We start from the raw sequence: 19,120 nt of genomic DNA on the forward strand, positions 1-19,120 counted from the left end.
TTTAAGTGACCATACCACCTGAGATTAGCTCTGCTAATGCATTCCTGGATGCCGACAATGTCAAGTTCTTTCCTAATATCCTCGTTTTTAATATGATATTGCCATTGATGCCATCTGTTCATGCCTCTAATCTTTCTCAGGACTCTCATATCTGCAGTCTCTAGTCTTTGGTCAAGTGTTTTACTTCTGACCCAGCTCTCAGATCCATAACTTAAAACTGATTTGAACACTGTCTTGTATACAGCTAATTTAGTGTTCCGACTAATTTCTCTCTTATTCCATATGAATCTATTCAATTGACTTCCTACCATACCAGCTTTGTTGATTCTGTTGTCTATTTCCATATTTAATTTACCATCTTCACTAAAAATCGTGCCTAAGTAGCTGAAATGTTTTGCTTGTTCCACAGGTTCCCCGTTCACAACACAGTTGACATTTTCAACAATTCTACCTATTTTCATTGTCTTTGCCTTTTTAATGCTGACCTTCATACCATATCTATTACAACAGTTATTCAATTTAGTCAGGGACTCTTGCAAACTTGTAGCGGATTTATTTAGAAGTATAATATCGTCTGCATAAAGCAAATAGCTGACATTAACATCTCCAATTTTGATATCAGGTTTAATACCACTTTCCTTCATTATGTGATCCATATAGATAATGAATAACAGAGGGGATAATGTACATCCTTGTCTCACACCAGATTTAACATTAAACCATCTTCCTGTACTTCCTTCAATTCTGACTGCTGACTTACAACTCAAATAAAGACTAAGTACTGCTTGATATAATGCCCCATTGACACCATATAACTGCAGCGTATTGAATAGCTTCTCTCTTGGCACCTTGTCATATGCCTTTTCCAAATCGACAAAACTTGAATACAGATCTTTGTTATAGTCCCATGCTTTCTCGACTATTTGTCGTAAAGTGAAGATCTGATCTTGACAGCCTCTATTTGGCCTGAATCCAGCTTGTTCTTCACCAAGCTTTTCTTCCACAATTCTTCTCAAACGTTTCTCAAGTATACTTGCATAGATTTTGCCAGGAACACTCAGTAGGGAAATACCTCTGTAATTCTCACATTCAGTTTTATTTCCCTTTTTATATATGGGTACTATTAGAGGTCTACTCCAATCATCGGGAATTCGTCCCTCTGTCCAGGCTTTCAGAACTATGCTGTGCAGCCACTGTAAGACTTTTATACCACCATATTTCAGCATTTCTGGTCAAATATCATCTACTCCTGCTGTCTTTCCACATTTTAAGCCTTTGATGACTTTTTCTACTTCAAGTATGGATATGTATTCCTGACTATATGCCTGCTGTGTGTTTTTTACCACTGTGCTATCACTGCTTGTTTTATTTAGCAATTTTTCAAAGTAATTACTCCATACTTCAAGAATATCTTTTTCTCCTGTTTTCATGTAACCTTTATCATCTCTAACTCCTTTTACAGCACTCTTTCCTCCATTTCTTAGCTTCTTCAAAAACCTCCAGAATATCTTACCACTTCTTGATATTTATTTTCTATGTTATTGCCAAAGTCCATCCATGACTTTTGTTTAGCTAGTTTTACACATTGTTTAGCTTTCTTACATTTGTCTCTGTATTCTCTAAGAGCACAACTGAATTATTTCCAGGAACTTTTGATATACTTTCTTCTTTTCCTTCACTGCCTCTTTAACTTCCTATGTCCACCATGGAGTTCTGATTTTTCTATCCTTGCAGACAACCTCACCACATGCTTCTCTGGTTGAATCAATCAGGGTTTTCTTCAAGGCTGGCCATGAATCTCCAAGGTTTGGTTCCTGTTCTCAAACTGTTTCATTTTTTCTTCAATAATCTTTGTGTATTTTAGTCTACAGTTCACATCTGAGAACTGTAGACTAAAATCATGTTGGAGGCTTAATGGATTTTTTAACAACACTCAAAAAGAATTAAAATAGAATTTAATACTTCCTATATTTCGTCCTAGTCACTAGGACATCTACGGGGATTACAAAAACAATTAATGTAACATATACACAAATAACAAACAATACTAAGCCCAACCACGTGGGTGACACTAAAGTCCTATCTAGGTAGAGCGCCCTCTAAGGGCAGTAGTAGGTGGCCTGGAATGTAAGGTGGGAACTCTGGTGATGAGTGTTTCCCAAATCTTCGGAAGCTTAATGCAACCGTATTTATTGAGATTTGGTTGGTTTTTGAGAGCTGCTGCTGCTTCTAAGAAAAGTCTCTCTTTCTTGAATTTGCTGTGGTGAAGCATGGTGGTTTTCTTCCATGATACCCTGTGGGTGGTGTCCAAAACATGGTCAGCCAAGCCTGAATGGCCATAGTTGTGTTTCAAGATGTAAGACTTGTGTTCCTCTAGATGGATGGATGCTGATCTGCCTGTCTGTCCAAAGTACGCCAGCTTACAGGAACAGGGTACTTTGTAAACTCCAGGCAGAGAGAGAGAGAGGAGGGAGCTGATCTTTCGTAGAACGGATAAGGGTAGCAAGTTTGCGGTGGGGCTTATATGCTGTGTGTAGGTTGTACTGTTTTAGTATCTTGGCTATTTTTTCGGATGTGCCACAGATGTAGAGTATGGTGATGGCATTTTTAAATTCTTGTTGACGAGAAGGATGGGGAATGGGGGAGGAGTTGATTATTTTTTTGATACTGTGATCGCTGTAGCCATTGGAGAGGAAAGTGCTGTGTATGTGGTTAAGCTCAGTAGTGAGGGCAGTTCCACTTGAACAAAGATTGTGGGCTCTCTTTTGCAAGAGTTTTAATAATGCCATATTGTTGAGAGGGGTGGTGGTGGGAGAGTTTGTGAATGTATCTGCCTGTGTGTGTGGGTTTTCTGTATACGGTGAAGGTAAGTGTATCATTAGGCAGGCGTGTGACTAAGGTGTCTAGGAAGGGTAAACAATTGTTCTTTTCCTTTTCCATAGTGAACTGGATTCTTGGATGTAGACTATTGAGATGACCGAGGAAGGAGTCTAACGTGTGTGTCTGGGCCATGAGGCCAAATAGAGAACACATCATCTACATATCTTAGCCAGATAGAAGGTTTGAGTGGGGCTGAGTCTATGGCTCGTTTTTCAAAATCTTCCATATAGAAATTGGCAAGGTGGGGTGAGAGGGGGGAACCCATGGCAGTTCCCTCTATCTGCTTGTAGATTTTGTTGTTCCAAGAGAAATACCCAGAGTTAATGGCAAAGGAAAAGAGATCTAAGATGTCAGAGGGAAAAACGTTTTCTAAGAGAGATAAGGTGTCAATTAAGGGAATATTGGTAAACAAAGAGGAGATATCAAAGCTTACCAATATGTCTGTCTTATTCAAGGTTAAATTTTCTGTGAGGGCTTTAAAGTGGGTCGAGTTTTTTATATAGGAAGGGGACCTTCCAGTGAGGGGGATCAGAGAGTTGGCCAGCTGTTTAGATAGTCTACAGCAAGGCGCATTGGTGGCATCTACTATAGGCCTGAGTAGGGAATTGGGTTTGTGGATTTTTGGTAAACCGTATATTTGAGGGGGATGGGAACAGAAAGGTTTAAGTTGTTTCGTGACGTCAGGGGGCCAGGAAGATACTTTTTTGAGTAAGATTTTTAGTTTCTTAACTTGTGTTTTTGTGGGGTCGTGTTCTAGCGGGATGTAGGTAGCGCGATCGCGGAGAATAATGTTCATTTTACGATTGTATTCACTGGTATTAAGAACGACTGTGGCATTACCCTTATCCGCTCTGGTGATGACGATACTTTTTTCTTTACGTAGTTTCAAGAGAGCCGTGCGTTGGGCATATGATAAATTACTTTTTGGCGGCGAAGAATGCGCAAGGATGTTGGCTACGTCGAGTCTGATGTTGTTAGCTATCTCCGACGGTAAGCGACCGATTCCCTGTTCGATGTTCACCATTACGTCAATCACCGGCACTTCCTTTGGAGCGACGGCAAAATTACAGCCGAGGCAAAGGGCGCTGACGGCATCGTCATTGAGCCTTTTGGAAGAGAGGTTTATTACTGTCTGGAGCGGTTGAATTTGTGGTTGTGGTTTGTTTTTGACAAGGTTGCTATATTTCTTGATGTGTTTATTTTTTATTTTTTGGAATTCTCTCTGTGCGGAAGTTTCCGAAATGCCAGAGAGAATCGACCAAAGTTCAGGGTTAAGAACGGTGGAGAGTTCTGAATGTAAGGAGCCAATGGCAGCATTCGTCACTGCGAGGGTAGCACGTGTAGAGGCGATTTGCTCGCGGAGTAATGCCCGGCTGGCACGGTTATATATACGAAGTGCTTTTTTGGAATGGAAATTGATCTTCATTTTAACGCAGTTTGGTATCACTCTTGTATCCCGACATCGTTTTAAAAAGGCCAGCCTATTTAGTTGCCTAGATAGTCGTAGTTTTGACTTACCATATTGCTTGGATTTGCGTGCTAATTCTTCTCCATGGATGATTAGAATACGTGTGTAGAGGCTTAAGTGCTGTGAGGACATCATGTTGGAGGCTTAATGGATTTTTTAACAACACTCAAAAATTAAAATAGAATTTAATACTTCCTATATTTCGTCCTAGTCACTAGGACATCTACGGGGATTACAAAAACAATTAATGTAACATATACACAAATAACAAACAATACTAAGGAGATAGCTAACAACATCAGACTTGACGTAGCCAACATCCTTGTTGTGTCCCAATTTACGATTTCTACTCTAATCTTACAAATTCCTTTTATCTATATTCTTCTAACTTCTATGCCCGAGATTTTACCAAAACTCATACCAATATCTAAGTTATTGCTCCCCGTAGCACCCCTAATATTTGTATTTATACTGCGCCTTTTGGGATATTTAGTTTAGGATATTACATACATTAACAAGGAGAAAGAACTCAAATATATCTGAAAGTGTAACTATTGCAGTCGTGACACTTAACTCGATTCTCAACTTAAATTTTCCGCGTGACTAAGTACAATATTTTCAAGTGGTTATCAACTGCACCATTTATGTTGTCATAAATAGGGAGAAAGTCAATCTCGAATATATCTCTTAGTATTTAAATATTATTGCAGTCGTGACTCTTAATCTCTTTCCTCAACATTAAATTTTCCCGTGTGATTAGGTATGATGATTTTAAGCGGTGCATTGGATTAGCAACATCAGACAACTCTTTTATCACTGAACAAAAGGTTTATTAAGTTTCTAAACATGGTACAATTCAAATACTAAACTAAAATACTTATAGACTAACATTAAATTATTACAAGCAATATGGCTATTTGTGATTATGCCGCCATACACATTAATTCATAAATTCACCTGATGTGAACAAATTAGATCAATTCACACTATCTGATTATTCATACTGAAGTAGATTAACAAATCATTCACTGCTAACACATACTTGTGACATTTCAATTATTTTATACATTACATTAGGCATTCAATTCTTAGGATACATAATTACTCAATTCACACTATTCCGTTATACCGTTATTTGCACTAACACACAATTATGTCATTTAAATATCTTGTGCAATATAATAGACATGCAAAAATACCTTAGGACTCTTAATCATTCACAAATCTTTAACACTAGTCAATCTACACATAACACATTCTATCATATACTAAAGTCCTAGTATAACTTCAACAGTTCTGTATTGGAATCACGATACTTTTCACAGACAAATTTCTAGCTAACATAGGTTATGATTTACAGTACCTTTCTTGAGCTTTTCGTATGGGCCTTTATCCTTTTCCAAACGAACCTCTGGTATAACTTCTCGTAACTCTGGAATACTTTAACACACATATATTTGCTCTACTATTAGCAACAAGGACATCGATCTCTTTACAGCTTTCTGCTTTGTGTAGTTATCACTAGCATCGAAACGAAGAAGATCCCTCCTTCTCTAGGACTCTATGGCAATTTTTCCTTTGCTTCCTACTCGGGAAAACGGGAATCGAAATCCCGCTCACTTTCGTTTCCGTGTTGTGACGAGGAGATATCACCCCTGTCGCCACTCAGGAAAACCCCGTGAACTCCACCGGAACCAAAACTAAACTCCAAGGCCAAAAGCGACTATCCAAAAAGGTTCCTTGGGGGGGGTTACCAACCCTTTTATAGCTGCTCCCCTAACGGCAGGCACCTTTTCTTACTTCCTTTCTCCTCCTTCTACTTGTTTTTTAATCATCGACCAATTAGGGTGGCGTTTTCTCGCCAAACGTCATTTGATCGGCAAGCCCGTTCTCAATGTTTCAATCCGGGAATCGGCCCTAAGCGATAGCTTTGCTTTTCTTGTGCTAGCCTGACTTAATCCCCTTTCAAACTTTTTCTATGAATTCTACTTAATAACTTAATCTCTCACATAACGTATTTTATGACTCACCCATTTCTACTTATTTACTTAACTCTTTCATTTTTAATCGTATTACAATATTAATCTATACTTTCCTTTGTTAGCTACTTATTTAGTTAGAATTCCTTATTTTAAGTCATATTACAATATTAATACATTCCTTCCTTTATCAGCTACTTTAACAACAACCCTTACGTTTTATACATTTTACTGGATGCAAGAAATATTCCATTAAATAATTCATTTTTTTATGCAAGTGTTTTAATTTATGATATTTATTCTTCATGTTACACCATGATAGCTGAGAATACTATATTCCTAAGATATCAGGTGTAACATCCTCGCGCATTCTTCGCCACCAAAAAGTAATTTATCATATGCGCAACACACGGGTCTCCTGAAACTACGTAAAGAAAAAAGTATCGTCATCACCAGAGCGGATAAGGGTAATGCCACAGTCGTTCTTAATACCAGTGAATACAATCGTAAAATGAACATTATCCTCACGATCGCGCTACCTACATCCCGCTAGAACACGACCCCACAAAAACACAAGTTAAGAAACTAAAAATCTTACTCAAAAAAGTATCTTCCTGGTCCCCTGACGTCATGAAAAAACTTAAACCTTTCCGCTCCCGTCCCCCCCAAATATACGGTTTACCAAAAATCCACAAACCCAATTCCCCACTCAGGCCTATAGTAGATGCCACCAATGCGCCTTGCTGTAGACTATCTAAACAGCTGGCCAACTCTCTGATCCCCCTCACCGGAAGGTTCCCTTTCTATATAAAAAACTCGACCCACTTTAAAGCCCTCACAGAAAATTTAACCTTGAATAAGACAGACATATTGGTAAGCTTTGATATCTCCTCTTTGTTTACCAATATTCCCTTAATTGACACCTTATCTCTCTTAGAAAACGTTTTTCCCTCTGACATCTTAGATCTCTTTTCCTTTGCCATTAACTCTGGGTATTTCTCTTGGAACAACAAAATCTACAAGCAGATAGAGGGAACTGCCATGGGTTCCCCCCTCTCACCCCCCCTTGCCAATTTCTATATGGAAGATTTTGAAAAACGAGCCATAGACTCAGCCCCACTCAAACCTTCTATCTGGCTAAGATATGTAGATGATGTGTTCTCTATTTGGCCTCATGGCCCAGACACGTTAGACTCCTTCCTCAGTCATCTCAATAGTCTACATCCAAGAATCCAGTTCACTATGGAAAAGGAAAAGAACAATTGTTTACCCTTCCTAGACACCTTAGTCACACGCCTGCCTAATGATACACTTACCTTCACCGTATACAGAAAACCCACACACACAGGCAGATACATTCACAAACTCTCCCACCACCACCCATCTCAACAATATGGCATTATTAAAACTCTTACCAAGAGAGCCCACAATCTTTGTTCCAGTGGAACTGCCCTCACTACTGAGCTTAACCACATACACAGCACTTTCCTCTCCAATGGCTACAGCGATCACAGTATCAAAAAAATAATCAACTCCTCCCCCATTCCCCATCTTTCTCGTCAACAAGAATTTAAAAATGCCATCACCATACCCTACATCCGTGGCACATCCGAAAAAATAGCCAAGATACTAAAACAGTACAACCTACACACAGCATATAAGCCCCACCGCAAACTTGCTACCCTTATCCGTTCTACGAAAGATCAGCTCCCTCCTCTCTCTCTCTCTGCCTGGAGTTTACAAAGTACCCTGTTCCTGTAAGCTGGCGTACTTTGGACAGACACGCAGATCAGCATCCATCCATCTAGAGGAACACAAGTCTTACATCTTCAAACACAACTATGGCCATTCAGGCTTGGCTGACCATGTTTTGGACACCACCCATAGGGTATCATGGAAGAAAACCACCATGCTCCACCACAGGAAATTCAAGAAAGAGAGACTTTTCTTAGAAGCAGCAGCAGCTCTCAAAAACCAACCAAATCTCAATAAATACGGTTGCATTAAGCTTCCGAAGATTTGGGAAACACTCATCACCAGAGTTCCCACCTTACATTCCAGGCCACCTACTACTGCCCTTAGAGGGCGCTCTATATAGATAGGACTTTAGTGTCACCCACGTGGTTGGGCTTAGTATTGTTTGTTATTTGTGTATATGTTACATTAATTGTTTTTGTAATCCCCGTAGATGTCCTAGTGACTAGGACGAAATATAGGAAGTATTAAATTCTATTTTAATTCTTTTTGAGTGTTGTTAAAAAATCCATTAAGCCTCCAACATGATGTCCTCACAGCACTTAAGCCTCTACACACGTAGACTAAAATACAATAAAATTGCCATGAACTTTTGATATGCTCTTTTCCTTCACTGCCTCTTTAACTTCCTGTGTCCACCATGGAGTTCTGATTTTTCTATCCTTGCAGACAACCTCACCACATGCCTCTCTGGCTGAATCAATCAGGGTTTTCTTCAAGGCTTGCCACTGAATCTCCAAGGTTTGGTTCCTGTTCTCAAATTCTTTCATTTTTTCTTCAATAATCTTTGTGTATTTTAGTCTACAGTTCACATCTGAGAGCTGCTCAACTTTTATTCGCTTTAAAACTTTCTTACATGTTATTCTTTTCAATATGAAATTCAATTAAGTCTTTCTCAAGACTAAATAGTGATCGCTTCCAATTTCAAATCCTTTGTACACTCTGGTGTCCTGCACCAGGGAGAAAACATCACTATCAACAATAACATAGTCGATGAGACTTTTCTTATTCCTTGCTTCTTCTCTCCATGTGAATTTGTGCACATTTTTATGTTGGAACATGGTGTTAGTAATAACCAGTCCATGACCTGAGCAGAAATCCAACAGGTATTTGCCATTATTATTAGCTTTGCTCTTTTCTCCAAATTTCCCCAAAATATTTTTGTATGTATGACAATCATTTCCTACTCTGCTATTTAGATCCCCAACAAGGACCAACTTTTCCTTTTTCATTGTGTCAGTTGCTTTTTCTAAAGCATCAAAATATTCCTCCACTTCTACCTTAGTAGAACCTTCTGTGGGATCATACGCACAAATAAGTCTCATTGTCTAATTCCCGATTCTGATATTTGCCCACATCACTCTACTTGAGACTGCTTGCCATTCAAGGAGATTAGCCCACGTATTTTGTGTTGAATACTATGGCTACCCCTTCGTTTCATTGATTGTCATTTCCTGAATATAACATTTTGTATTTATTGTTCAGAAAGATCTCACCAGTTTTTGTCTTTTTTGTTTCAGTCACCCCTATTATGTCGATCTGATACTTATCTAATTCCTCAGCTAGCTCCATTTCTTTGCTATTCAGACTTCTTATGTTGATAGTACCGATCTTCAACTCTGGTGATGTTGAGTTGGGGTGTGCTTTCAGATTTGTTCCAGTAGCTGACTTTTCGCTGTTTGCCCTGGTTCCATGGCGAAAACAACTGGGGCCTTGTTTAACCAGGCGATGCCCCAGCCGGCATGAAATTTTGTCATGTTGTACCATCATTTTCTATATTGGTTTAAGCAAATAAGAATATAATTTGGTTGGCTAAATCCTAAATTTCCAGCTCATCCTCATTCATTCAGTATCCAGGTAGATACCCAATAGGGTGCACCACGAGAAGGTGAGGATTGGACATTAGGTTAGATGCCCTGGTTGGTTCTCCGCATTCCTTTAAAGGCTATGTGGAGGTCTCCTCTCAGTTATACAGCTTTGACCCTTGAGCACCCCAGAGTTTTAATATATAGTTTTAAATAATTTGATATAATTTGTTAGGATGGCTTGCCGTTTTAAGCTGTTTATTATTTCTGACTGATATAGAGAATCAAAGGCTTTTTCAAAATTTTAGATCCCTATCCACCATTATACCTAGATCTCTCTTATTCCCTCCACCTCCTTCAATATACTTTGTAACACTGAACTGGTAGCCCACTTCTGTTTTTATTCAAGTCCTCTTGAAAAGACACTACTTCTCATAGTTCTTCCCAACTTTGCATCATCTGCAAACAACTTAATATCCCTGTTCAAACTTTCCCCAATATCATTAACATACAGATTAAAAATCATTGGCCCTAAAACAGTCCTCAGAGGTAAACTGCTAGTGACTTTCCTCTTCTGGGATATTGCTTCTCCCACCTACACAACTTGCTGATACCTATCAGAGAACCAACCTCTAATCCAATGCACTAATCTAATATCTGACCCACCTATTCTAGTTTAATTATCAATTTATCACATGGTAATCTATCAAAAGCCTTTGTAAAATCTATAATTTGAACAAGGGAGATGAATACACATCTCTCTTGTTCAAATTTTTTAATATCATCAGTTCTCTTTCATTATTAATATTAATATATGGGCACTTCCATGGAGTTGGAAGACTCATTGCGGGAGATCCAATCTTATCCACAGAATCTATCATACCTCTCCTTGAACCCGTTAACAGAAAAAGCACTCACAGCTGACTCTGGCAACCCATACCACTCATTTATCACTCTCCAAGCAAAAAATCTAGTTCTTACACCCCTACTGACCACACCTTTATTCAACTTCCAGGGATGCCCCTTGTTCTGGTCCCTCTAGCAATGTGCTGAAACATTTCCCCTGCATCTATCCTATAAAATACTTTAAGCAACTTAAATGTTTCTATCATATTCCCTCGTTTTCTCCTATCAACCAACTTCTGCAATTCACACACCTTCAATCTATCCTCATAGGGAACATTCCAAAGACCACTCGCCTCTGAATCCTCTCCACCGCTTTCTCAACCCCAAGAAACCGAGGGGACCAGACTTGAGCACAGTAATCCAGATGTGGGTGTATCAAGGCTTTATAAAAAAGAATAACAACTTCCTTATCTCTCCTTGTTTCTTTATGCCTGATGCTCCTGGCATTCATATAAAGAAGCATCAATACATTGTCACTAGTTCTGTATCTATTATTATTCCCTCCAAACTCCATTTGATCCTGCAATGAACCACACACTTTCCCATCTTCAAAGTGACCATACTATCTCCACAAGAGGCCACTCCTGCCATCCACTCTGGCAACTAATGTTTTCTCTAAGTTGGGCATATGTGCACATGCACAATAGTTAGAAAAAGGGAGCACACATGCCTAGTGTGCAAACTGAACACAAAATTTCTGCTTTAAGAATTTCTAATTTACAGTCAATAATTAATAATAAATTATACTTGCCACTTATTTTATTTAATAATTTCTCCATTGTCTCCACTCCAGTATTACCTAACCTATTCCAACTTAATACCTAACCTATTCTAATTGGTCCCCAGGATTTGAAGGGGATAAATTAACTGTGGAAAGGGTACAAAGTTTAACAAAGATGGTTTCAGGACTGTACAATGTTAGTTATGATGATCGGCTGAGGGAATGTGGACTGCAGAGTTTGGTGGATAGAAGAAGGAGAGGTGATATGATTGAGACTTTTAAACTGTTGAGAGGTGGTTACAGGGTTGACACTGGGGAGTTCTTTTGCTTGGTTGAACAGCAGGAAGGAGTAATGACAAGGGACCATCCCTGGAAGTTATGAAAGGAAACTGTAAGCAAGAGAGTGAGGAGTGGTTTCTTTGCATGGAGTGTGGTTGAACCGTGGAATGCATTGCCTGATAGAGTGGTAAGAGTGAGAATGGTCGATGAGTTTAAGGAGTAGTATGATAGACTTTGTGTTTCCTATGAAGGACCTCCCATAACTTTTCTCACACTTCTTATTTGTCTCACATCAGTCAGCCTGTGACACAAATCAGTTCATTTTTCATACAATACCATAATACCATTCGCGTTCTTTAACTCATTCACTGACAAAGAACTTACAAATGCCTCTGGCAACCTATTCCACTCATTCACCACTCTCAAACAAATAATCGATTACTCATACCCTTGCAAACACCACTTTTACTTGTGTTTCTGGCAGTGGTCTCTTATTTTCTTTCTTCCTGTCATATACAAAAAAAATTCTGATGCATGAATTCTACATAATCCCTTTAGTAACCACTATGTTTTTATCATGTCCCCTCTTTTCCAACTATCTGCCTAATCTTCAGTATGAAAAAAAAACTAAAACGAAAATAAAGAATGTTCACTAACAACACTGTCCATCAAGAAAGTATTATTATTATTATTCAGGCCTCCATGGAGTCAAAAGACTCATCGTGGGAGGTCCTTCCTAGGAAATACAAAGTCTATCATACCACTCCTTGAACTTACTGACTGTTCTTGCTCTCATTGTCACCACTCTATCATATGTTAACAAACACGGGGTATATTGGCATGTTTTTATGATATCAGTAGATATTGATTAGTCTGAAGTGTTTCAAAACAAAACAAAATACTACATACCTTTTCAAAATTCTACACCAAATAATTGAACTATCAGAAACACTATATCATGCAGCTGGACCTTGACAATACAGATTATTATTTGGTCAGTAAATCCCAAGCTTCTAGCATTTCTTATTTTATACAAGCATTTGCCTACTTACTGAATATACTACAAATGGTGACAGTTGAACATTAATTCAGATCTCCTTGTTTATTATCTGCCTTTGTAAGGTTTCCACTTAGCTATCTAACTTCAACTCTTAAGTGGTTCTATATTTTTTTGTATTTCAAATAATCAAAACTAAGTCAAAAATTTAGTGATGTCCTTTATTTAAAAATAATGATCTATAACAGACTTACAAATACTACTTACCTCTTTATTATCATTAACAATGATCAGCTCGACATAGCGAGATTTGCTGTTACTCCTGTATGGATCTTGAAATACTGGTGATCTTCGGTGCTGAAAGCACAAGAAAACTTCAATTTGAAAAGTGTAATCAGTATAGTTTAAGCAGTTATGATCAAGTTTAAACATTAGAAATTTATGAAAAAAAAGTTCTATAATATTACAATTACCAACCATTTTATTTAAATCTTATTAAAATTTTATGAGAATTCTGAATAGAAAGGGCTCTTTAATAGTCATAAGGGTAGACAGAAACTTAATATTTTTATATACTCTTGTGTGTGTATTATAAAAATATTAAGTTGTCCTTCAAATATAATATTAAACCTAAAATATTTAACACTTAAGTGGGATGTTAAATAATACAACTGAAAAAAAAGTAAGACTATCCTTTTGCTCTCAGTATATGAGTACCTTTCCCCTCTGATTGAAAGAGTAGCATTTTTCTTGGCTAAGGATAAATTAGTCCTGTATACTATGCTGTAATTAACAGGTGCTGCAGTCTTGTAGTCTCTCATACACTAGTAAACATGAAGGGAAGATTTGTATCTTCCCTTCTGTCTGTGCAGAAGATCAAACCACAAAGGCTACATATATTACAATGAGATAGAGCAATTGCTCTTACAGAGTATGATACTTTTGCTAGTCACAGAATCTACTGGAGAAATAAAGTCATAACATTCATCAAGAAAAGTGGCTTTCATGGATGGCTTAACAGAAAGCAGCTAAGTTTCATCACAAACACAATAGAAATAATAATAATTATTATTATTATTACTATTATTATCTGAGACCTCCAGGGAGTCGAGGGCTCATCAAGGGAGGCTATAATTCACCCAAACTAGCTATCATACCTTCCCTTAAATTCATTCACACCAGATGCACTCATCACAAACTTGACAGAAATAATAACAATCATTATTATTATTATTATTATTATTATCATCTGAAGATAATAATAATCTATAATTCACCCAAACCAGCTATCATATCTTCCCTTAAATTCATTCACACTGGATGCACTCACTATCCCTAAGAGAAAATTATTCCACTCACTCACTGCTCTCTGGGAGAAAACCTAGCTCTTACTCCTTTCTTGACTGCAAATAAATTTAACTTCCATGGATGCCCCCCCCATGTTCTCTCCCCACCTTCCATATAACGAAAAATTTCATCAGTTGATATCCTATAACACCCATTCAAAAGTTTATAGACCTCTATCATATCACCCCTCTTTCTCCTGTTAACCAAAGCCAGCAATCCACATATTTGCAATCTGTCCTCATAATCTAAATCCCATAATCCAGCTATAATCTTTATAACTCTTTTTTGCACCTTTTCCACAGCTTCTTTATCCCCTTGGAACCTGGGAGACCAAATCTGCACACAATAATCCAGGTGTAGTCTTATCAAAGCCTCTTTATAAGGCTTTGCAATTTGCAATTAATCCTCTGAGTATTTGCAACTTTTGCTATATGACCTTTGAACTTGAAATTCCTATCCACCAATATGCCAAGATCCCTTGCCTCTTCAGTTTCTTGTGGTATAACCCCGCTAACATAACTTTGCGTTTCCTAAAAACGACCTCCCACGATGAGTCTTTTGACTCCATGGAGGCCTGGATAATAATAATAATAAATTTTCATTTACCCAAATTTCCAGTCTATTCAAATCATTTTTTAATTGCTGAATATCAGTATCATTCCTGATTACCCTGCCTATCTTTCATCATCGGCAAACAATTGCACATCTGATGTTAGATTCTTCCTGATGTCATTAATGTATAGATTAAACAATAATGGTCCAAGGACTGAACCCTGAGGTACACCACTGGTCACCTTAAATTTGGAAGATTCACACCCACTGTATATCACTTTTTGATATCTGTCTGTCAACCATCCCCTGATCCAAGTGAAGAGTTTATATTCCAATCTCATATTCTCCAGTTTATGTAACAACCTTTTGTGTGGTATCCTATCAAATGCCTTAGAAAAAAATCCAACAAAAAAAAATAATGGCTTCCATCTTTCTCATTTATGAGAGGTTGTGTTGTTAAACACCTCACACAAGCCTTATCTCTCCCTTGTTTTTAGTATAATGATATCATCAGTTTAATATCATGCTTCATCATATCCATTATTGCCAATTTTATTACTTTGTATGCACCTTATTCCATCTATTAGTACAGACTGTAACATTTAAATGCATAATACCTATTCACATGCAATGTTCATTTCCATAAAAAGTAAAAATTGTTAATTATGTCTTATATTTCTATAAAGAATTTATCAGCTTAAATGTATAATGCTTATTTGCATATAATGCTTTTTATCATACTCAAGGTTATGAGGCTAGTGTATTATGCCTACTAATTGAGCACAGTCTTCTGGCCAGTTTGTGTGTTTTGCAGAATGAAAAATTCTGAGATTTAGGGAGGGAAACTCTGATGCCTCCATATGAAATGAGTTAACTCATCTCATATGGAGGCATATCAGTTAAAAAAAAACCCTTAAAACTTTCTTTGCATGATAGACAGAATTCAAACCCAGGTCTTTCTAATGACTGGGAATCATCAATACTGACTTAACTCTTAGACAACAAGTCATTATAATCAAGGGCTTGGCCAGTAAGATGTTGCAAAATGAAATAGCAAAGAAGTATGGGATATCACAATCCCAAGTGTCACAAATCAATTTACTTATACTGGTAACTGTACAACATTTGCATTTTTGTGTGTTTTTTCTCTTCAAAAAATGAAAAGATATAAAAACTTTCTGTATTTCTGTATCATTTCTCGATGAGTCTCTGAATCTCTGGAGGTCTCTCTCAATAATGATAATAATAATTTATACTATAAATTTATAAATATATCATTACATTAAACAAATCATTATACATGTGCGTGCATGCATGCACACACTAATAATGATCTTATTGTGCAAGATGAAAATTGTCTGACCTGAAAATAACTATTATTCAATTTTATGCACAACTTACTTTGTCTATCATATGAGGTCCATCTTATTTTTCTATTGGAATATTTAAATATCAGATAAGATTCAATTTTAGTAGCCCTCTCTCCCATAAAAAGAAAGAAAGGAGAAATATTATTATTATTATTATTAGCCAAGACCCCTATGGATTCAAAGACTCATCTAGGAGGTCCTTTTATCAAACACACAGCTCATCATACCGTGCTTTAAACACACTCAAATTCTCTGCAGACACCACACTCTCAGACAAGGCATTCCAATCATTCACAACTCTGCATGAATAAAACCTGCTTCTCACACTCTCTTTATACAGTTTCCAGGGATGACTTCTGGTTCTCCCCTGATCTCCCACTCTTTTCTGTAGAACCTCTCCAGCATTGATCCTATAACAACCCCTTAATAACTTGTAGGCCTCTATCATATCTCCCCTCCTCCACCTCCTGTCCACCAAACTCTGAAATTTGCATCTTCTCAATCTTTCTTCATACTCGACATTCCAGAGGTCAGAAACTACCTTAGTCAGTCACCTCTGAACCCTCTCCAACATCTCTTCATTCTTCTGAAAATCAAGTGACCAAGTCTGGGCACAATAGTCAAATCAAAGCCTTATACAATGGAACAAGAATCTCCCTACTTCTACAAGTCAGTGTCCTCTGCATCATTCCCAGAAGCCTTTGTGTTGTCTTCACAATTTTGACTATGTGTCCCCTAAATTTCAGTATTTCCTGAAATATCCCTAAATGCAGAATATCCACTAAAGCCAGATGTTTTTAGGAGTTACTGTATAAACCTTTCTCAATCTGATATCCAAAGTTTGCTAATGAGCTCTACCAGACAAAGCAATGGAATTTTGGCTTACAAAAGAGTCACACATATCAAAAGATATAAGATATGCAGTGATGGGGAATTTAGTGCCTTAACATGAGAAAGGGGGAAAGAAAACTCTGAGAATGAGAAGGTTCAACACACACACATACAAAAAAGTAAAATATATTGTAAATTGCATACATTTTATCTGCTCCTTTAAATGGAAAATATCTGTTGTCTAAATTAGAAATGTTATTTTAACATTTTCAAATTTTTTTAGAATTTCAAATTTTTAGAATTTTTATCCTGTGTATAAATCACATTGTCAATGAAGTGCAAAGTGATTGAGTGAAATGTTTGCAGATGATGTAAAGTTAGGAAGAGTTATTAGTAATAATGCAGATGTGGTAGCCCTTCAAGAGGATTTGGATAAAATGGACAGATGGGCAAATGAATGGGGATATCAGTTTAATTCAACTAAATGTAACATCTTAACATTTGGGATGTACTGATGGGAGGCTACATGTTCTGTTGTGGAACTGAAGGAGCAAGTGGAAAAGACTTGTTTGGTTTATTTGGATTTAAAGCCAAAGTAACTCTAGCTCTGAGGGCAATGTTATTATGTTTGTTAATTGTGTATGTTCTAATTGTCAGTTCGCCTGGGATGAAAACCATGAGTTTCCAGGAGGAAAACCCTGCCACCAATGTATGAGACTGACTAACTCACTTCAATTGAAATGTCTTGAAAAAGGTTCTTTGTGTACTAGATGGAATTTAAATGCAGGTCTTTCCAACCAAAGGGCATCATCAAAACTGACTGAGCTATGGAGATCTTATGTGATGTAGGCAAGGGATATTGAGGTATGATTGATGGAAACTTGAAGTTTACAGGACATATTGCAAAGTTGGTGAGGATAACCAAGAAGATTGCTTGCAATATGGAGAAGGATGCTGACCAGCAAAGATAAAAGATGGTGATTCCATCGTATAAAGCTCTGATCAGACTAAATCTGGATTACTGTGCTCAGATTTGGTTGCATGGATTTGAAAGGAATAAATTAACCTTGGAGAAGGCATAAAGGCAGAAAACAAAAATGACATCAGAACTGTCAAAGTTAGCTACAAGGATAATAATAATAATAATAATAATAACGCTAATTATGGGTATAGACCATATTGGTCTGTTCCGGTCTTATTATCCATCCAATATCCTTTTTTTTTTTTTTTTTTTTTTTTTTGAGGTCTACCCTGCCTTCTCTTTCCAATTGACTTATATTTTAGTATTTGTTTAGAATATTGGGTGTTGGCCATTTGGTTTTCTTGTGTCCCAAATTATGATTATTATTCATCTAGTGAAATTCTGCTTATCTATATTCAACTTTTATCTATGTACGAGATATCACCCCAAAATACAAATATTTAAGCTATTTCTCCCCTTAGTGTCCATAATATTATACTGTGCTTTTGGGACATTTAGTTTGAGATATTAAATACAAAAACAAGTAGCAATCACCAAAATATTTCTGAATGTGAAACAATATTGCAGTCGTGACACTTTATCTCATTACTCATCTAAATATTCTCCCCTCCTGCGTGATTAGGTTCGTACATTTTCAAGTGGTGCATTGGGCAGCGATTTCAGACAACTGTTTTATCAATGAACAAAGGTTTATTAAACTCGTTAGTATGGTACAATTCAATTTCTAATATAATTCAATTCAATACTAAGAAAATATTTAATAACATTTGCTTATCACAAGTAATTTGGCTATGATCCTATATGGGTATTGCGATCATGCCGCAATAACTAATTCAACTCATACAATCATATGTATAATCCCAGATCTAATTAACACATTAGTTAACCCTATATTAGTCTGTTGAAAATTTATTTATCACTAGGTTAGACTATAATAGATTTAGTTTAATCCTTTATCCCAGTGAGAGCAAACAAAGTTTGCGCCTGAAAATATCTTCAGGACTAAATATAGTGTTGTACTATCTTATCCAGTAAGTAGTGCAACACCAAGGCAACTCGTGGCAAAGGTGGAGCAAGCTACCAGGCACTTCTAACCCAGTATCTCCCATAATGCAAAACACATTTCCTATGTGGATATGTATACTGTTATGCATTAAAGGGATTGGCCATCTACCCAGACTAGTTTCGACCTTTATTGAGGTCTCTTCAGTGGGAGCCAGGCCCAGAGCTGGAGATACCAGGCAGAAG

At 37.2% G+C, this 19,120-nt stretch overlaps 1 protein-coding gene across 1 annotated transcript in view; it reads right to left on the reverse strand.

The window, feature by feature from the left end:
- The window catches only part of LOC150106851 (zinc metalloproteinase-disintegrin-like MTP8), a 263,774-nt gene that overhangs the window by 143,952 nt on the left and 100,702 nt on the right, over nt 1–19,120 (reverse strand). The window contains exon 6 of the mRNA XM_090393491.1: nt 13,058–13,147. Within this exon, the coding sequence (XP_090249617.1) occupies nt 13,058–13,147 (90 nt within the window). The remainder of the gene's footprint in view (nt 1–13,057; nt 13,148–19,120) is intronic.

Source organism: Typopeltis vanoorti, chromosome 5 (genome assembly GCF_054136105.1).
Source record: "Typopeltis vanoorti isolate ZY-2024b chromosome 5, IOZ_Tvanoo_1.0, whole genome shotgun sequence".
Classification (NCBI taxonomy): domain Eukaryota; kingdom Metazoa; phylum Arthropoda; class Arachnida; order Uropygi; family Thelyphonidae; genus Typopeltis; species Typopeltis vanoorti.